The following is a 14,661-nucleotide window of genomic DNA, read 5'->3' as shown; positions in this document are numbered from 1 at the left end:
GCAACAGAGTGAGACTCTGTCTCAAAAAAAAGAAGACTTTTCAGGCTGGGCGCGGTGGCTCACACCTGTAATCCTAGCACTCTGGGAGGCCGAGGCGGGTGGATCGCTCGAGGTCAGGAGTTCGAGACCAGCCTGAGCAAGAGCGAGACCCCTTCTCTACTAAAAATAGAAAGAAATTATCTGGCCAACTAAAAATATATATAGAAAAAATTAGCTAGGCATGGTGGCGCATGCCTGTAGTCCCAGCTACTCGGGAGGCTGAGGCAGTAGGATCGCGTAAGCCCAGGAGTTTGAGGTTGCTGTGAACTAGGCTGACACCCGGGCACTCACTCTAGCCCAGGCAACAAAGCAAGACTCTGTCTCAAAAAAAAAAAAAAAAACCTTTCAGGGTAGGGTTACTCAGGCTGAGACGTGAGGGATGCAGGAACCAGCCAGGTAGACTGCAGCAAAAAGCCCCGACAGAGGACTCAAAGGCCGAAGCAGAAAAGAACTTGGAGTCTCAGGAAAACAGAAAGCAGGCCAGTGTGACTGAACCTCGGTGAGAGGGAGGACATGGGAGGTACAGCCAGAGGGATGGGCAGCGGTCACTTAAAGCCCTGCAGCCAGGAGTGGCTGAAGGAATCAGAGCGCAGCAGGGAGAAGGAAACCGCGGAACAGGAACAAAGATCCACTAGCAGCTACCATGTATCCACCCTCTATCTGGACTCTGTGCCAAAATAGTCACAGTCACAATTTCATCTCCCTGCAACACGATGTTACTGTTACATTCATTTTACAAAAAGAGACTTTGTGCCTAGAGAGTTGCTGCACCATTTTTTAGATTGCTGCCGCGCAATAAAATTCCTTCTACCCACTCTAAAAATCATTTCCTTCTGTGTTTCTGTGTCTCAGGATTTAGGGAATTAAAATTGTTCTCTATGCCCTCCTCCCCAGGCTGCTGAGATTTTACAAATAATTTCTCACATCCTCTCCACAGTTCTGAGTGGTAATATGGACTAAGAATCCCACGTTGGTGAGGGAAGAGGACAGAGAAGGCAGGGCGTGTAAGGCCAGACAGAGCCGAGGAAGAGCTGGGACAGACAGCACTCTGGACTGAACCCAGGTAGGGGCCTTAAAGACCCAGCGGGGGCCAGGTCGACAAAAGTGAAAGTGCGCAGAGAGAGGTCCAAAGGCTACCGAACCGGGCTTAAGATATAGCGAGCCTACGCTGTGATTTGCAGAAGCTTCCGGAGAAGTGGGAACCAGGGAAGAATCCGGGGAAAGCTCCAATGCTGAGGGTGGGGCAGAGAATGATGCGCAGGACTGAAGGGAGGAGACGGAAAGTAGGAGGGGCGTCGACCGAGTGGGCGGGGCTTAGGAGAAGAGCCGGAGCCGTGGAGCAAGCTGAGGGGAAGAGCCGGGGGCCGGTAGGCAGAGCCAGAGATTTTCAGACGGGACCGGAAGCGGGCCGGGGAAGCCTGGAACCGGAGTAGGCATGGCGAGCAGCTCCTCACCCTGTTGTGCACCGTGTCCTCGGGCGCCGCCGGGAGTCGCGTCCGCCGCCGGAGGCAGAGCGGCGGGGCTGGGGGCGGGGAGGACTGGCCCCTCCGCGCTGCAACTCCCGCCGTAACAGAAGAAAGCTTCTCAGCCGCATCAGTCCGCGCATAGCCCCCGGGCCCTAGGGCCGCCATCGCCGCGCCGGAGCCGGGCAGCCGTTACACTCCTTAACCGCCGCCGCCGCAGCCACGACCCACTCGAATAGTGAACAGCCGCGGGAAAGCCGGCGCCGCCGCCCATTGGACGCGGCGGGCCGCCGGTCTGGCCAATCCTAAGGCTGCCGAGAGGCGCTTACGACCAATGGGGGCTAAGAGGCGGAGCGGAGCGTCTGGCAGGGCGGAGCCACAGCCCGTCCTCTCGGTGCTTGATCAAGCCTCGCGGGGTTTGTCATGCAGTGTGCGTTTTCGTCATTCATGAAACATGCAGGCTGTAACTTTTACGAGGCCAAGGCCACACCGCACCGTTCGCTGTCACCCAGTGAGACTGTCCGCGCTGTGGCAGTGGCCTGGATGTAAGCGTAGGGTGGAGCCGAAAGAGACTGGCAGGCCGGTCGATTTGGCAGGTGCAGGCTCAGAAACACCGTAACGGCACCTACGCCCTAGCACGTGATGAAGATCAGGAGTGGCAAGGGTCGGCTTTGCGCTGACGTGCCGTCCCAGCTTGTCCCCCATTCGCCACGTGACAAGGGCGTAGCTGATTACGCAGAGGGGAGCCTAGTACGCAGGCGCGCTCAACTCCCCTCCCCCCCCAGCACGTGACGCGGCACTGAGGCCGTCACGTGAAGCAGGCAGAGCGCACGCGGCGGCGGGGGGGGGGGGGGGGGGCAAGGTGCGGAGGCGCTCGGCGAGGACCAGAGTGCAGCCGCTGACCCGGCAAAACTCAGCCAGGCTGGACAGCCATGCCCAAGTACTGCAGGGCTCCGAATTGCTCCAACACCGCGGGCCGACTGGGCGCGGACAACCGCCCAGTGAGCTTCTACAAGTGAGCGCCAGCGGGGGCGGGGCTTCAGGGGGCGGGGCTCTGAAAAGGGCGGGGCCCGAGGAAAAATACATTAATTTAAGCTGTGCCCGGCACCTGGTCCGGCTTGAGGGTGTTAGGAAGTAGTAAAGTTAGAAGAGGAGACGGTATTCTCAGTAGTGAACACTGCGCATGCAAAGGTGCACATGTGTGAAATGGCAGGGGTGAATGATTAACTACCGGCAGTGAACAGAGCGAGCAGAAGGCGGGGGAGGGATCTGTAGGGAGAAGTGAGGTTGGTCCAGGCTCTCTAAGAGCCTGGAACTGCCCACTCCCCATCTCCACGAACTGGAGCCATCTCACATTCAAAACATCCAAAACTGAGCTTCTGATCTTGTCTGCCCCCAACACCTTCCATAGCCCTTCCTATCCTAGTCATTAGCTTACTCCATCCTTCCTGTTGCTCAGGTTGAAAACCTTAGAGTCATCCTTACCTCTTCTCTTTCCTCACGCTTAGGAAAGTCAGAATTACTTTGGAGTGTAAAAAAAAAAAAAAAACTGCCCTCCTGTTTATCTGGTTGAAATAACAGACACGGGGAAAGCCAGCTGCAGAATTAATAGGAAAAATTATTTCTCTCAGGGACATGTTGCAGATGTAAAGTGGCAGAACTACTTTGAGTGACTACTGCTTTCTCACTCACTGGGAAACTTTTCTTGTCTAAAATCAGAGACTATTACAAACTTTGCTGTTTGAAATTCTATTAGTGTGAATGAAACATCTCACTTTCGCCTGGAGGAGCTAAGTCACTTTGATACAGAAAAGCATCCTTGATTAACAGCCCAGGTTGTGAGCTTCAGGTAAGGGGTTTTGGGACTTGATATTCCACACCTATCTAAACTTTTATTGCTTCCAAGAAGACAGGACCCTGGGCCCACTTAGCAATCCAGACCTGATATCGATCTCTTTATACACAGTTTTGATTTTGCTTTGAACTGATCCAAACACTACTTCATTTACATTTCACCTTAATTTCACCCTTCCCTCATACCAAATAACAACTCTATCTTTTGCTTTGTTTGGTAAGACTGCCCATGGTGTGTCTGGTGTACAGACTCCCTCATTGCCATGAGAAATAAACACTTCTATTGGTCTACAGGTTTGTCTCTGGTGATCTTAGCCAAAGTGGGCTAGGACACATGCCTCATCCAGTCCACCAGCAAATCCTGTTCTCCCTTTAAAAATCTATCCAGGATTTGATCACTTCTAACCCCCTCCTCTGCCTCCACCCTTAATTCTCCCTGTCTGCCTTCTGCTTTATTTTTCCTTGTAACACATTGCTATCTGGCATATCACATATTTGATGTATTCATTCATTGTCACCCCCACTAGAATGTCAGTTCCATGAAGCCAGGGAATTTTGTCTCTTTTGTTTCTTGTTGTGTCCCCAGCCTCTAGAACAGTGCCTGGCACATAGTGGGTGCTCAGTAAATATTTGTTGGGTAGATTCAGCAAATGCACTTAGGTGGGCTCCCCAGGAAACCCAGCAGTCCATGTCCCAGCTATCCTTTGAGGGACCCTGGTGTAGGCCAGAAGGAGTGCAAGGGAGTCGTTAAGCCTACATCAGCGTATCCAGACTTGCTTATTATTTTTTATTTTTATTTTTTTAGAGACAGTATCTCACTCTGTCACCCTAGGCTGGAGTACAGTGGCACAATCATAGGATCATAGCTCACTGTAGCCTTGAACTCTTGGGCTCAAGTGATCCTCCTGCCTCAGCCTCCTGTGTAGCTAGGACTACAGGCTTGTGCCACTGGGCCCAGCTAATTTTTAAAAATTTTTTGTAGAGATGGGGTCTTATTATGTTGCCCAAGCTGGTCTTAAACTTCTGGCCTCAAGCATTCCTCACACCTTGGCTTCCCAAAGGGCTAGGATTATAGGCATGAGCCACTGTGGCATGAGCCACTGTGCCCCACCACGTTTGCTTTTTAAAATATGTCACTCTGGCTCCATTTATTAGTTCAGCAACTCTTTAAGTGTCTCCTGGGGAAGCAAGCAAGCCTCTGTTAGACACTAAGGACCCTGACAGATCTTGTACCTGTCATGACAGAGCTCATGGACAAGTGAGGGGTCAAACACTGAAGAACTGAATACACAACCTAGAAGTCATTCATGATCCTTTTGTTCCATCAGCATCACTGCCCCCAGTCTAGTCCATTAACCCTGTGGTCCCCAACCCCTGGGCCATGAACCAGTGACCAGTACCAGTCCATGGCCTGTTAAGGACCAGGCTGATCCCACCCTCCACTCTCACCCAGTGGAAAAATTGTCTTCCATGAAATTTGGAACCCAGGGGGCCGCACAGCAGGAGGTGAGTGGCTGGCCAGCAAGCCAAGAAGCTTCCTCTGTATTTACAGCTGCCCCCCATTGCTTACATCATGGCTGAATTCTGCCTGCCCCCCCCCCACCCCCGCCCGGTCCATGGGAAAATTGTCTTCCATGAAACTGGTCCCTGGTGCCAAAAAGGTTGGGGACCACTGCGTTAACTCATCCTTTGGGTTTACCCTTAAAACACATCTCCATCTTTCAACAACTGCAACACAATCCCTAACACCTTTGCAATACAGTTATAAATGTAAATGGGAAAATCCTAACTAAGCTATTAGGAGATAAGAAAAACCACACTCCCAGACTAACTACTTCTCATCACATCCACTGTCACAGCGATCCAGTCTGCCATCAACTCTCAATGGGATACTGTGATAGCTGCTTACTGGCCTCCCTGCTTCCACTCTTGCCTCCCTTACAACAACAACAATAATAATAACTTACTTAGAGATCACTTACCATATGCCAGGCACTGTTCTTAGTGCTTCACATGTAATAATAAGGAGGAGAATGATAACAGCTGTACACAGCAGCCAGATGACTATAAAAATCAATTCCTGTCTTCATTGGCACCATCCATGGCTGCCAGACTGTTCCCCATACAGGCTAGCTCGTTCCACCTCGGGCCTACCCCTAAGTCAGTCTTGCAGAAGCCACTTAGCTAAGAGCTGAGGAGCAGTTTCCAAAAGAGATTGAGGAGAAGGCATGGATGCCAGGTAGGAAATAAGATGAAACATGTTGAGGGATGTGGCTGCCAGGAAATAACTTGAGAGCCTGCCTGGCAGCCAAAGGGAACATTCATTAGCTCTGTTTTAGGCCCTTTCAAGGACAAGTGGTAGTAATCTCTAATGGCGGGGCCTATCAGTCAGGAATTGCATCTGTCAGTACAGAGGTTGTCAGGCCAGCACTGGTGTGGCAGCTCCATGTCATCAGAGATGACTGTCCATCCTTTCTGCTCTATCATCCTTAGCATGTGGCTTCCATCCAAGATGGCGGCCAGTGCCCCAGCCACCATGCCCTGCCGTTCCTAGTAGGAAGAAAGGGGAAGGGAGGAAGAGCAAAAAGGATTCAGCTCTAAACCGAGTTGGACCCCTTTACAAGGCCTTCCCAGAAACCCCATCCAATGGCAACTTCATCATTGGTCACCTCCAACTGGAAAAGAGGCTGAGAAATGTGGTCTTTTAGCTGGGTGTTATACCATCCTGAAGAAATTTTGAGTTATGTTAGTAAGGAAGAAAAGAACTTCTAGCAGTGTATGCCACTCCATGCTCTAGATAAGATGACAGCAAGACTATAATATTTTATAAAAAGGAGAACATTTGCTGTCCACTTAAGGTAGGTTTTTATTTATTTATTTTTTATTTTATTTTTTTTGAGACAGAGTCTCACTCTGTTGCCCAGGCTAGAGTGCCATGGCGTCAAGCTCACAGCAACCTCAAACTCCTGTGCTTAAGCAATCCTTCTGCCTCAGCCTTCTGAGTAGCTTGGACTACAGGCATGCGCCACCATGCCCGGCTATTTTTTTTTTTCTATATATATAATTTTAGCTGTCCAGATCATTTCTTTCTATTTTTAGTAGAGATGGGGTCTCACTCTTGCTCAGGCTGGTCTTGAACTCCTGACCTCGAGCAATCCTCCCACCTCGGCCTCCCAGAGTGCTAGGATTACAGGTGTGAGCCAATGTGCCCGGCCTAAGGTAGGTTTTTAGAGAGGAATATTTCCCATTTCAGATGCTGCTATCCAGAGGAACAAAAGAGAGTAAGACCAGTTAAGGAGAGGCTTCTCATGATAGTCACTTTCTTCCTTTGTCCTTTGAGCTACTCTAATGCCATTTGAGCATCCCTTCCCATTTAAGACACCTTCCCAGAGGTCCCACACAACACTAAAGCATTTGTTAGCTGGAACTTGGTCACATGGCCCCATTTAGCTGCAAAGGAGCCTGGAAAATACAGTCTTTTAGCAGGACATGTTATGGCTTCAAATAAAGTTGGAGGTTTGTTAGTAAGGAAAAAGAAGAGAGTGGATCTGGGAGCAATCGGCAGTCTCCCCTGGGAAGGGGTGGGGAAGGAGGGTGCTGCGGCAGTGGATCTCATATTTGTGTCCAGGAAGAATGGGGCTGGTGAGAACATTTGGATCCCAGATGGAGGCTGAAGGGACTGCAGCTTCCAGACTCCCTGGCTGTGTGCCCTGAGGTTCTGTTCTTTGGGTGCCACAGTGCTTCTCTAAATCAGGCCTTCTGTCCTCTTTCACCAGCTGCTCCCCAACAACCCCCATCTGCCTCTAGTCTGAGAAGTCTTGTTCCCCCCCAATCTCTGTCCATCCCATCCACATCCTCCCTACTCGTAGTGTCTCTAGTTTTGTTTTATTTTGTTTCTTGTTTCTTTTTTGTAGAGACGAGGTCTTGCTATGTTGTCCAGGCTGGTCTCAAACTGGACCTGCTTCTGCCTCTCAAAGTGCTGGAATTACAGACATGAGTCACCACACCCAGCCCACCTCTTTAGTTAGTTAGTTAGTTTGTTTGTTTGTTTCTTTCTTTCTTTCTTTTTTTTTTTTTTTAGACAGAGTCTCACTCTGTTGTCCAGGCTAGAGTGCTGTGGCATCAGCCTAGCTCACAGCAACCTCAAACTCCTGGGCTCAAGGGATCCTCCTGCTTCAGCCTCCCGAGTAGCTGGGACTACAGGCGTGCGCCACCATGCCCGGCTAATTTTTTCTATATATATTTTTAGCTGTCCATATAATTTCTTTCTATTTTTTTAGTAAAGATGGGGTCTCGCTTTTGCTCAGGCTGGTCTCGAACTCCTGAACTCAAACGATCCACCCACCTCGGCCTCCCAGAGTGCTAGGATTACAGGCGTGAGCCACCGTGCCCAGCCCTCTTTAGTTTCTTATGTGTCCTTTCTATGGTTTATTTTTGCAAATATAAGCAAATTTGAATATACATTCTTATTTCTCCCGTTATTGCAGTATTAGTTTCCTGTGGCTGCTATAACAAACTTGGTGGCTTAAAAGAAGAGAAATTATTCTCTCAGAGTTCTGGAGGCCACAAGCCCAAATCAGCTTTACTGGGCCAAAATCAAGGTGTTGGCCAGGCTGTAATCCTTTGGAGGTTCTAGGGAACAATCTGTTCCTTGCCTCTTCCAGTTTCTGGTGGCTACAGGTATTCCTTGGCTGTGGCCGCATCTCTCCAATCTCCGCAGTCACATTGCTTTTTCTTTGGCTGTAGTAATTTCTTCTCCTGCTTCTTGTAAAGACACTTGTGATGGCATTTAGGGCCAACCTGATGATTCAGGATAATTCCCCACCCCATCCCAAGATCCTTAACTTGATCATATCTTTTGTCATGTAAGGTAATATTCACAATTTCCAGGGACTAGGATGTGGCTATTTGGGGGCGGGGGGGTCTTTTTTCAGCCACTGAAATGACTAAAAGCTGATACACTCTATTTGGAACCATGCATTTTTCACATAACATGTGCCTGACAATAGCATGTCAGTTCATAGAATGCCTCCACACTCTGCTTCATGGCTGCCTAGTGTTCTTTCCTGTGGATATGCCTGGAGTTTATTTACCCTGTCTCCGGTAGGTAGTACTGTCCCAGATTCTCTTAGCGCTCATCATGCTTCCTTTCACCAGAGAGAGAGGGGGCCTCAGGCTCATAGCTCTCATCAGGTCAAGGTATCCAGTGTTTTTATGGTTAACTTCTATTTACGGTTTTCCATTTTCAATTGTGGTGTAAAGTTTCTCTTGTCAGTATCTCTGTTTAATACTTAAAGTTGGTTAATTTTAAGAAAAATGTTAAGTGAATAATGTCACTGATATGGAAAACATTGTGAAGATGGGATGTGCGTGACTGTTAGTTATCTAATGCTACTTAACAAACTGTCCCAAAATTTAACAGCTTAAAATAAACATTTACTGTCTCACAGTTTCTGGCAGCTGCTACAGGACAGACTAGCCAGAACTTGATCGTATGGTCACCCCTGGCTGCAAATGAGGCTGGAAAATGAGGTCTGTATTGTGGACAGCTTTGAACCCAGGTCTGCATACAGACTGTATTACTAAGAGGGCAAGAACAGATGTTGGGGAGAGGTGGTACCAGGAAACACTTAGGAGCAGTGGGGCACCTTTAGAGGGTGCCTCATCAGATAATCCCCACCCACTCCCACAGAGAAAGCTTTTATTAATATTTAGCTCAGGCCGGGCGCGGTGGCTCATGCCCGTAATCCTAGCACTCTGGGAGGCCGAGGCGGGAGGATCGCTTGAGCCCAGGAGTTTGAGACCAGCCTTAGCAAGGGCCAGACCCCGTCTCTACTAAAAAAAATAGAAAGAAATTAGCTGGACAACTAAAAATATATATATAGAAAAAATTAGCTGGGCATGGTGGTGTACCTGTAGTCCCAGCTACTCAGGAGGCTGAGGCAGGAGGATCCCTTGAGCCCAGGAGTTTGAGGTTGCTGTGAGCTAGGCTGATGCCATGGCACTCTAGCTCTGGCAACAGAGTGAGACTCTGTTTAAAAAAAAAAAAAAAAAATTTAGCTCATTTTTTTAACTTTATAAAAAATTATTTTTAATTGTGGTACATATACAATCAACCATATGAACCATTCCTAAATGTTCAATTCACATTGTTACACAACCGGTCTCCAGGATATTTTCATCCTGTAAAACTGAAACACTGTCCTCATAGAACAATTCCCTTTTTCCCCCTCCCCAGCTCTTGGCAACTGCCATTCCACTTTTCATCCCTATAAATTTGACTACTGTATCTCATATAAGTGGAATCATCAGTGTTTGTCTCTTTGTAACTGGCTTATTTTACTTCCCATAATGTCCAGTTCATCCATGTTGTCATGTGTCAGAATTTCTTTTCAAGACTAATATTCCACGGTCTGTATAGGCCACATTTTGCTTATTCATTCATCTGTCAACAGACACTTCCACCTTTTGGCGGTTGTAAAATATGCTGCTATGAACATGGGTGTCCTGGTATCTCTTCAAGACCCTGCTTTCAATTCTTTTGGGTACATTGGAATTGCTGGATCAGATGGTAATTCTGTTTTTCATTTTTTTGAGAAACTGCCATAGTGTTTTCCATAGTGGCTGCACCATTTTACATTCCCAGCAGTGCACAAGGGTTCTAGTTTCTCCATGCCCTCATGCAGGCTTGTGATTTTATGTTTTCTTTTTTAATAGTAGCAATTCTGATATTCATAAGATAATATTTTATCATGGTTTTGATTTGTATTTCCCTAATGATTAGTGATGTTAAATATCTTTTCATATGCTTCTTGGCCATTTGTATATCTTTTTTTTTTTTGAGACAGAGTCTCACTCTGTTGCCCAGGCTAGAGTGAGTGCCGTGACATCAGCCTAGCTCACAGCAACCTCAAACTCCTGGGCTTAAGCAATCCTCCTGCCTCAGCCTCCCGAGTAGCTGGGACTACAGGCATGCGCCACCATGCCCAGCTAATTTTTTTTATATATGTTTTTAGTTGGCCAGATAATTTCTTTCTATTTTTAGTAGAGACGAGGTCTCGCTCTTGCTCAGGCTGGTCTCGAACTCCTGAGCTCCAGCGATCCTCCTGCCTCGGCCTCCCAGAGTGCTAGGATTACAGGCGTGAGCCACCACGCCCAGCCCATTTGTATATCTTCTTTAAAGAAATGTCTGTTCAAGTCCTTCGCCCACTTTTTAATCTGGTTATTTGGTTTTTATTGTTGTGAATTGTTTAAAAGCTTTTTAATGGGTATTTTCAAGCATATACAAAAAACAGAGTTGCGTAATGAATCACTCAGTTTCAATATTTTTCACCACTCCCACCCACACCTGTAAGTTTTTTGTCCTGCAGTATTTTAAAGTAAATCCCAGCCAGGCGCAGTGGCTCATGCCTGTAATCCCAGCACTTTGGGAGGCCAAGGCAAGAGGGTCACTTGAGGCCAGAAGTTAGAGACGGGTCTGTGCAAGAGCGAGACCCTGTCTCTACAAAAAATAGAAAAATTAGCCAGGTGTGATGGTGCATGCCTGTAGTCCCAGCTACTCGGAAGGCTGAGGTTGCAGTGAGCTATCATGACACCACTTCTCTTTGTCCCTGGCAGTAGAGTGAGGCCCTGTCTCAAAAATAAATAAATAAAATAAATCCTACATATCAGGTGTTTTATCCATAAATATTTCAGAACGTTTTTCTAATAGAAGACTATTTTAGAAGCATAAACCAATAAAATTATTGCACCTAGCAAAATTAATTTCTTACAATTATCTAATACCCAGTTCATGCTTAGTTTTCCCCAGTTTTTTTTTTCCTTTTTTTCTTTGTTATTTCAGCATATGATGGGGGTACAAATGTTTAGGTTATGTATATTGCCCTTGCCCCACCCGAGTCAGCTTCAAGCATGTCCATCCCCCAGACGGTGCGCATCGCACTCATTATGTGTGTATATACCCATCCCCTCCTCCCCCCTTCCCCAGTTGTTTTAAAATGTCTTTTTATTGAATGGTTTGTTGCAGGCAAGGTCCACATCTTGCCTTTGGGTTGATGTTTCTTAATCTATAACACCCCTACCCTCAGCCCCCATGTTGTATGGTTGTAGAAGAAACGTTTTCACTTGACTTTATGATCTCCCACATTCTAGAAGTCTGATTTTATAAATTGCTCTTTCAGGTTCATGTGGAGGAACAAATTGGGGGGCCGGGGCATGGGCAGGGAGACCAGGAAGAAGGCTATTGCCCCAGCCCAGCCTGGAGAGGAAGAAGGCTGGACTGGAGGGGCAGTGGAGGAGGGAGAGGTGGGCTGATGCTGGGCATTTAAAAGGTGGGGTGGAAGCATGGGTTGTGGGGATGAGGTAGAGAAAGCCTGGGTGGGAGGCAGGGCCCAGGGGAGACACAGGCTTGGAGCCCAGGGACTCCGGGGTGTGGGTATCCTTAGACAGGGAGTGTCTGGAGCTGGTGGCACTGACCCAGCGACGCCACCACCCATGCAGGTTCCCACTGAAGGATGGTCCCCGGCTGCAGGCCTGGCTGCGGTGCATGGGCCGTGAGCACTGGGTGCCCAGCTGTCACCAGCACTTGTGCAGCGAGCACTTCACGCCCTCCTGCTTCCAGTGGCGCTGGGGTGTGCGCTACCTGCGGCCTGATGCGGTGCCCTCCATCTTCTCCCGGGCACCGCCCGCCAAGGTGAGCGCCAGGAGGTCCTACTGCTGAATCTGATCCCCAGCTCTCCCCTCCTAATGGAAGTCCCTCCTTGAGTCTAACCCTCAGCCCTCCCCTCTGGACGGAAGTTCCTCCCTGAAGTCTGGCCTTAGGGAAGTCCCCCCTTGGAGACTGACGCCCCCCCAACCCTTACCTCCTGAGGAGCTCCCCCTTAGAATCCGGCCCTGATGCCCCCCCCCCCCCATCCCATGCCTTGTCTTCCAGAGCCAGCGGGGTACCCGAAGCACCAAGAAGCGCGTTGTGCCGCTACCTCCGCAGGAGGCTACGCCCCAGACCCCAGGCCGCGCCATCCCTGCCTCTGGCCCAGTACACCTAGTGGTGCTGGGCCCCGCAGCGGGGACCCCCGAGGCTGCGGCCACCATGCTCCTGCCCGCCCTTCCCACTTCGCCCACTCTCGCGGGGCCACGGCCTGACGTCCCGGCCCAGCAGGCTGGGGCCGGGCTGGGCGCGGCGCTGGGAGCGCTGCAGCGGCGCGTGCGGAGGCTGCAGCGGCGCCACCAGCGGCACCAGGTGCAGCTGCGGGCTCTGGAACAGCTGGCGCAGCAGCTGCTGGCGCAGGCGCGCCGGGGCCTGCAGCGCGTGGTGAGTGCCCGCCCCTCCAGGCAGTCCCGCCCGCGGCCTGCCTAGCCCACGCAGTTTTCATTTAAACTAGGGTCTAATATTTAAAAAGCAGAACATTTTATCCATGTTTCCAATTTTTGGGTTTTTCTTCAAAAAAAAAAAAAAAAGTCAATCTGGCAATGCCAAGCAGCTATTGGTTGGAGCTGGGTTATGGCTGCTCCATTTATTAATAGTGACATTTGAGCAGTTCTTACTGTCTGCCAGACACAAGAGTTAATAACATGATCTTGTTACTGCTGTTGTCTTCATTTTTCCAGATGAAAAAACGGAGGCACAGAGCAATCTAGCAACTTGCCCAAAGTCAGGCAGCCAATAATTTGCAGAGCCAGGGTCCAAAACTAAGGATCTGGCTCCAGAGGCAGCCTGTGTCCTCTTGGAGAGTTCCCTGCCTGGCCCGTATAGAGCTTGAGTTTGCCACCCCTGTACTGGTGTCTCTCGGGCCCTATCTAAAGCCCTTTTGCACCTATGTTTTACTGCTGGGACTTTGGGTGGGAGCAGGCAGTGAGGAGGGATGTCATATCTTTGAAAATCAAAGTTTAAGCAAGCCTGTCCCCTGCTTAAAACCCCAGGGCCAAGCCTGAGGTCCCCAACCTAGCAGTCATGGTTCTCAGAGCTATGGATGCTAGATTCATTGGAGGCGGTTCAGAAAGTAGCCCCCTCCGTACCTCTGTAGTTAAGGTGTCTCAAGTTGACAGCCAGTGGGTTGGACACGACCCATACATATGATTTGTTTGGCCTCAGCAATGCTTTAAAATAATTTTTGATCTTTCCAGAAAGCTCAGCAGATCTAGCAGCAGTGGGTTCATGTTCCCATGTAACAGCAGTCAGCTGGAGCTGCACTCAGGGCTTTAAGTTTGATTCTGTGGCACAGAGGGACAATGGGGCAGGGACAGAGCTCAGACTCAGGCCTGGGGCTCTTCATGGAGCCTGCCAGGGCCCCTGGGCTGATAGTGTCTCTCTCTGCCTCCCTTCCCCCCGTTCAATCCCTGTCTTCTACTCATTCATCCTCTGTCTCTCAATCTCCCCCTCATCTTTCTGTCCTCACACCTGTTTCTCCATCTCCTTATGTCTCTCTTCATCTGCATCTTTCTGTGTCCCCCATATCTATGGCCCTGTCTCTCCACATCTGTCTGCCCCTATATCTGTCTATGTCTGTGTCCCCCCACATTTCTCTTCCTGTTTCCCCATATGTCTTTCTTCTCTCATGAATGTCTCTCTGGCTCTCATATTTGCTTCCTTGTCTCCCCATATGTCTCTGCCCACATCTCTCTCTGTTTCCGAACACCTCCCTCCCACCTGGGCCTCCCCATTCCTTATTTATTTCTGTCTCTCTCCCCCCTCACTCCCTCGTGTTCCCCATCTCTACCTTGTTGCACGGGATGGCCCAGCTCCCTGGACCTGAGGAATCCCAAACCTTCACCATCATCTGTGGAGGGCCTGGCATAGCTGTGGTCCTTGCCCAAGGCCCTGCACCTCCAACAATGGATGCCAAGCCTGAGCTCCTGGACACTCAGACCCCCAATGCATAAGGATCAGGACAGATAATGTCAAGGGACAGAAGATACAAGATGGAAAAAGAGAGACTCGTCACACACGGGCTCGGCCAGCCCCACCGCCCATGCCTGGGGAGTAGCAATGCCTCCATCAAAGGCCTGGGTTCCATGACCCCCCTCCCCTAGGGAACCCTTGAATCTTAGGGGTGACCTGGGCCCAAGTCCTCCATCAGCCCCCAATTCTCTGGATACCAGGCCTCTGCCACTCCTAGCTCAAATCTTTGCAGTCAGTAAAACACCTCAAGGCAGAACACAGGTTGGTTACTTGGGGCGGGTTGTACCTGGTTTCTGAAAAGCCCCTCTCACCTTTTGCCAAGGCTGGTGCTGAGCTGGGGATACCGCAATGGACACAGCTGAACAACATCTCTGCCCTCCTGGTGCTCACCTTCCACCTGAGTAGGAG

The 14,661-nt window shown here is 49.6% G+C and overlaps 2 protein-coding genes across 6 annotated transcripts in view; one reads left to right on the top strand and one right to left on the bottom strand.

The window, feature by feature from the left end:
- WDR62 (WD repeat domain 62) overlaps positions 1-1,710 on the bottom strand; it is a 34,512-nt gene extending 32,802 nt beyond the window's left edge. The window contains exon 1 of the mRNA XM_069458137.1: positions 1,494-1,710. Coding sequence (XP_069314238.1) covers positions 1,494-1,670 — 177 coding nt within the window. The 5' untranslated portion in view covers positions 1,671-1,710. The remainder of the gene's footprint in view (positions 1-1,493) is intronic.
- Positions 1,711-2,366: 656 nt separating this feature from the next.
- Positions 2,367-14,661, top strand: THAP8 (THAP domain containing 8). Of its 5 annotated transcripts, none has more exons than XM_069457490.1 (4): positions 2,367-2,517; positions 11,856-12,048; positions 12,289-12,560; positions 14,084-14,661. In XM_069457490.1, the coding sequence occupies exons 1-4, from the start codon at positions 2,435-2,437 to the stop codon at positions 14,232-14,234; spliced, it is 699 nt and encodes a 232-aa protein (XP_069313591.1). In that variant the 5' UTR covers positions 2,367-2,434; the 3' UTR covers positions 14,235-14,661. The 5 variants fall into 5 exon arrangements, with proteins under 5 accessions (XP_069313591.1, XP_069313589.1, XP_069313590.1 ...); XM_069457488.1 differs by having other exon boundaries at positions 12,289-12,666; positions 14,094-14,661; XM_069457489.1 differs by having other exon boundaries at positions 12,289-12,672; positions 14,088-14,661.

This window comes from Eulemur rufifrons, chromosome 24, assembly GCF_041146395.1.
Source record: "Eulemur rufifrons isolate Redbay chromosome 24, OSU_ERuf_1, whole genome shotgun sequence".
In the NCBI taxonomy this organism is placed as follows: Eukaryota; Metazoa; Chordata; class Mammalia; order Primates; family Lemuridae; genus Eulemur; species Eulemur rufifrons.
Note: the sequence above shows the minus strand (reverse complement) of the source record. Positions and strands in the feature narration are given on the sequence as shown.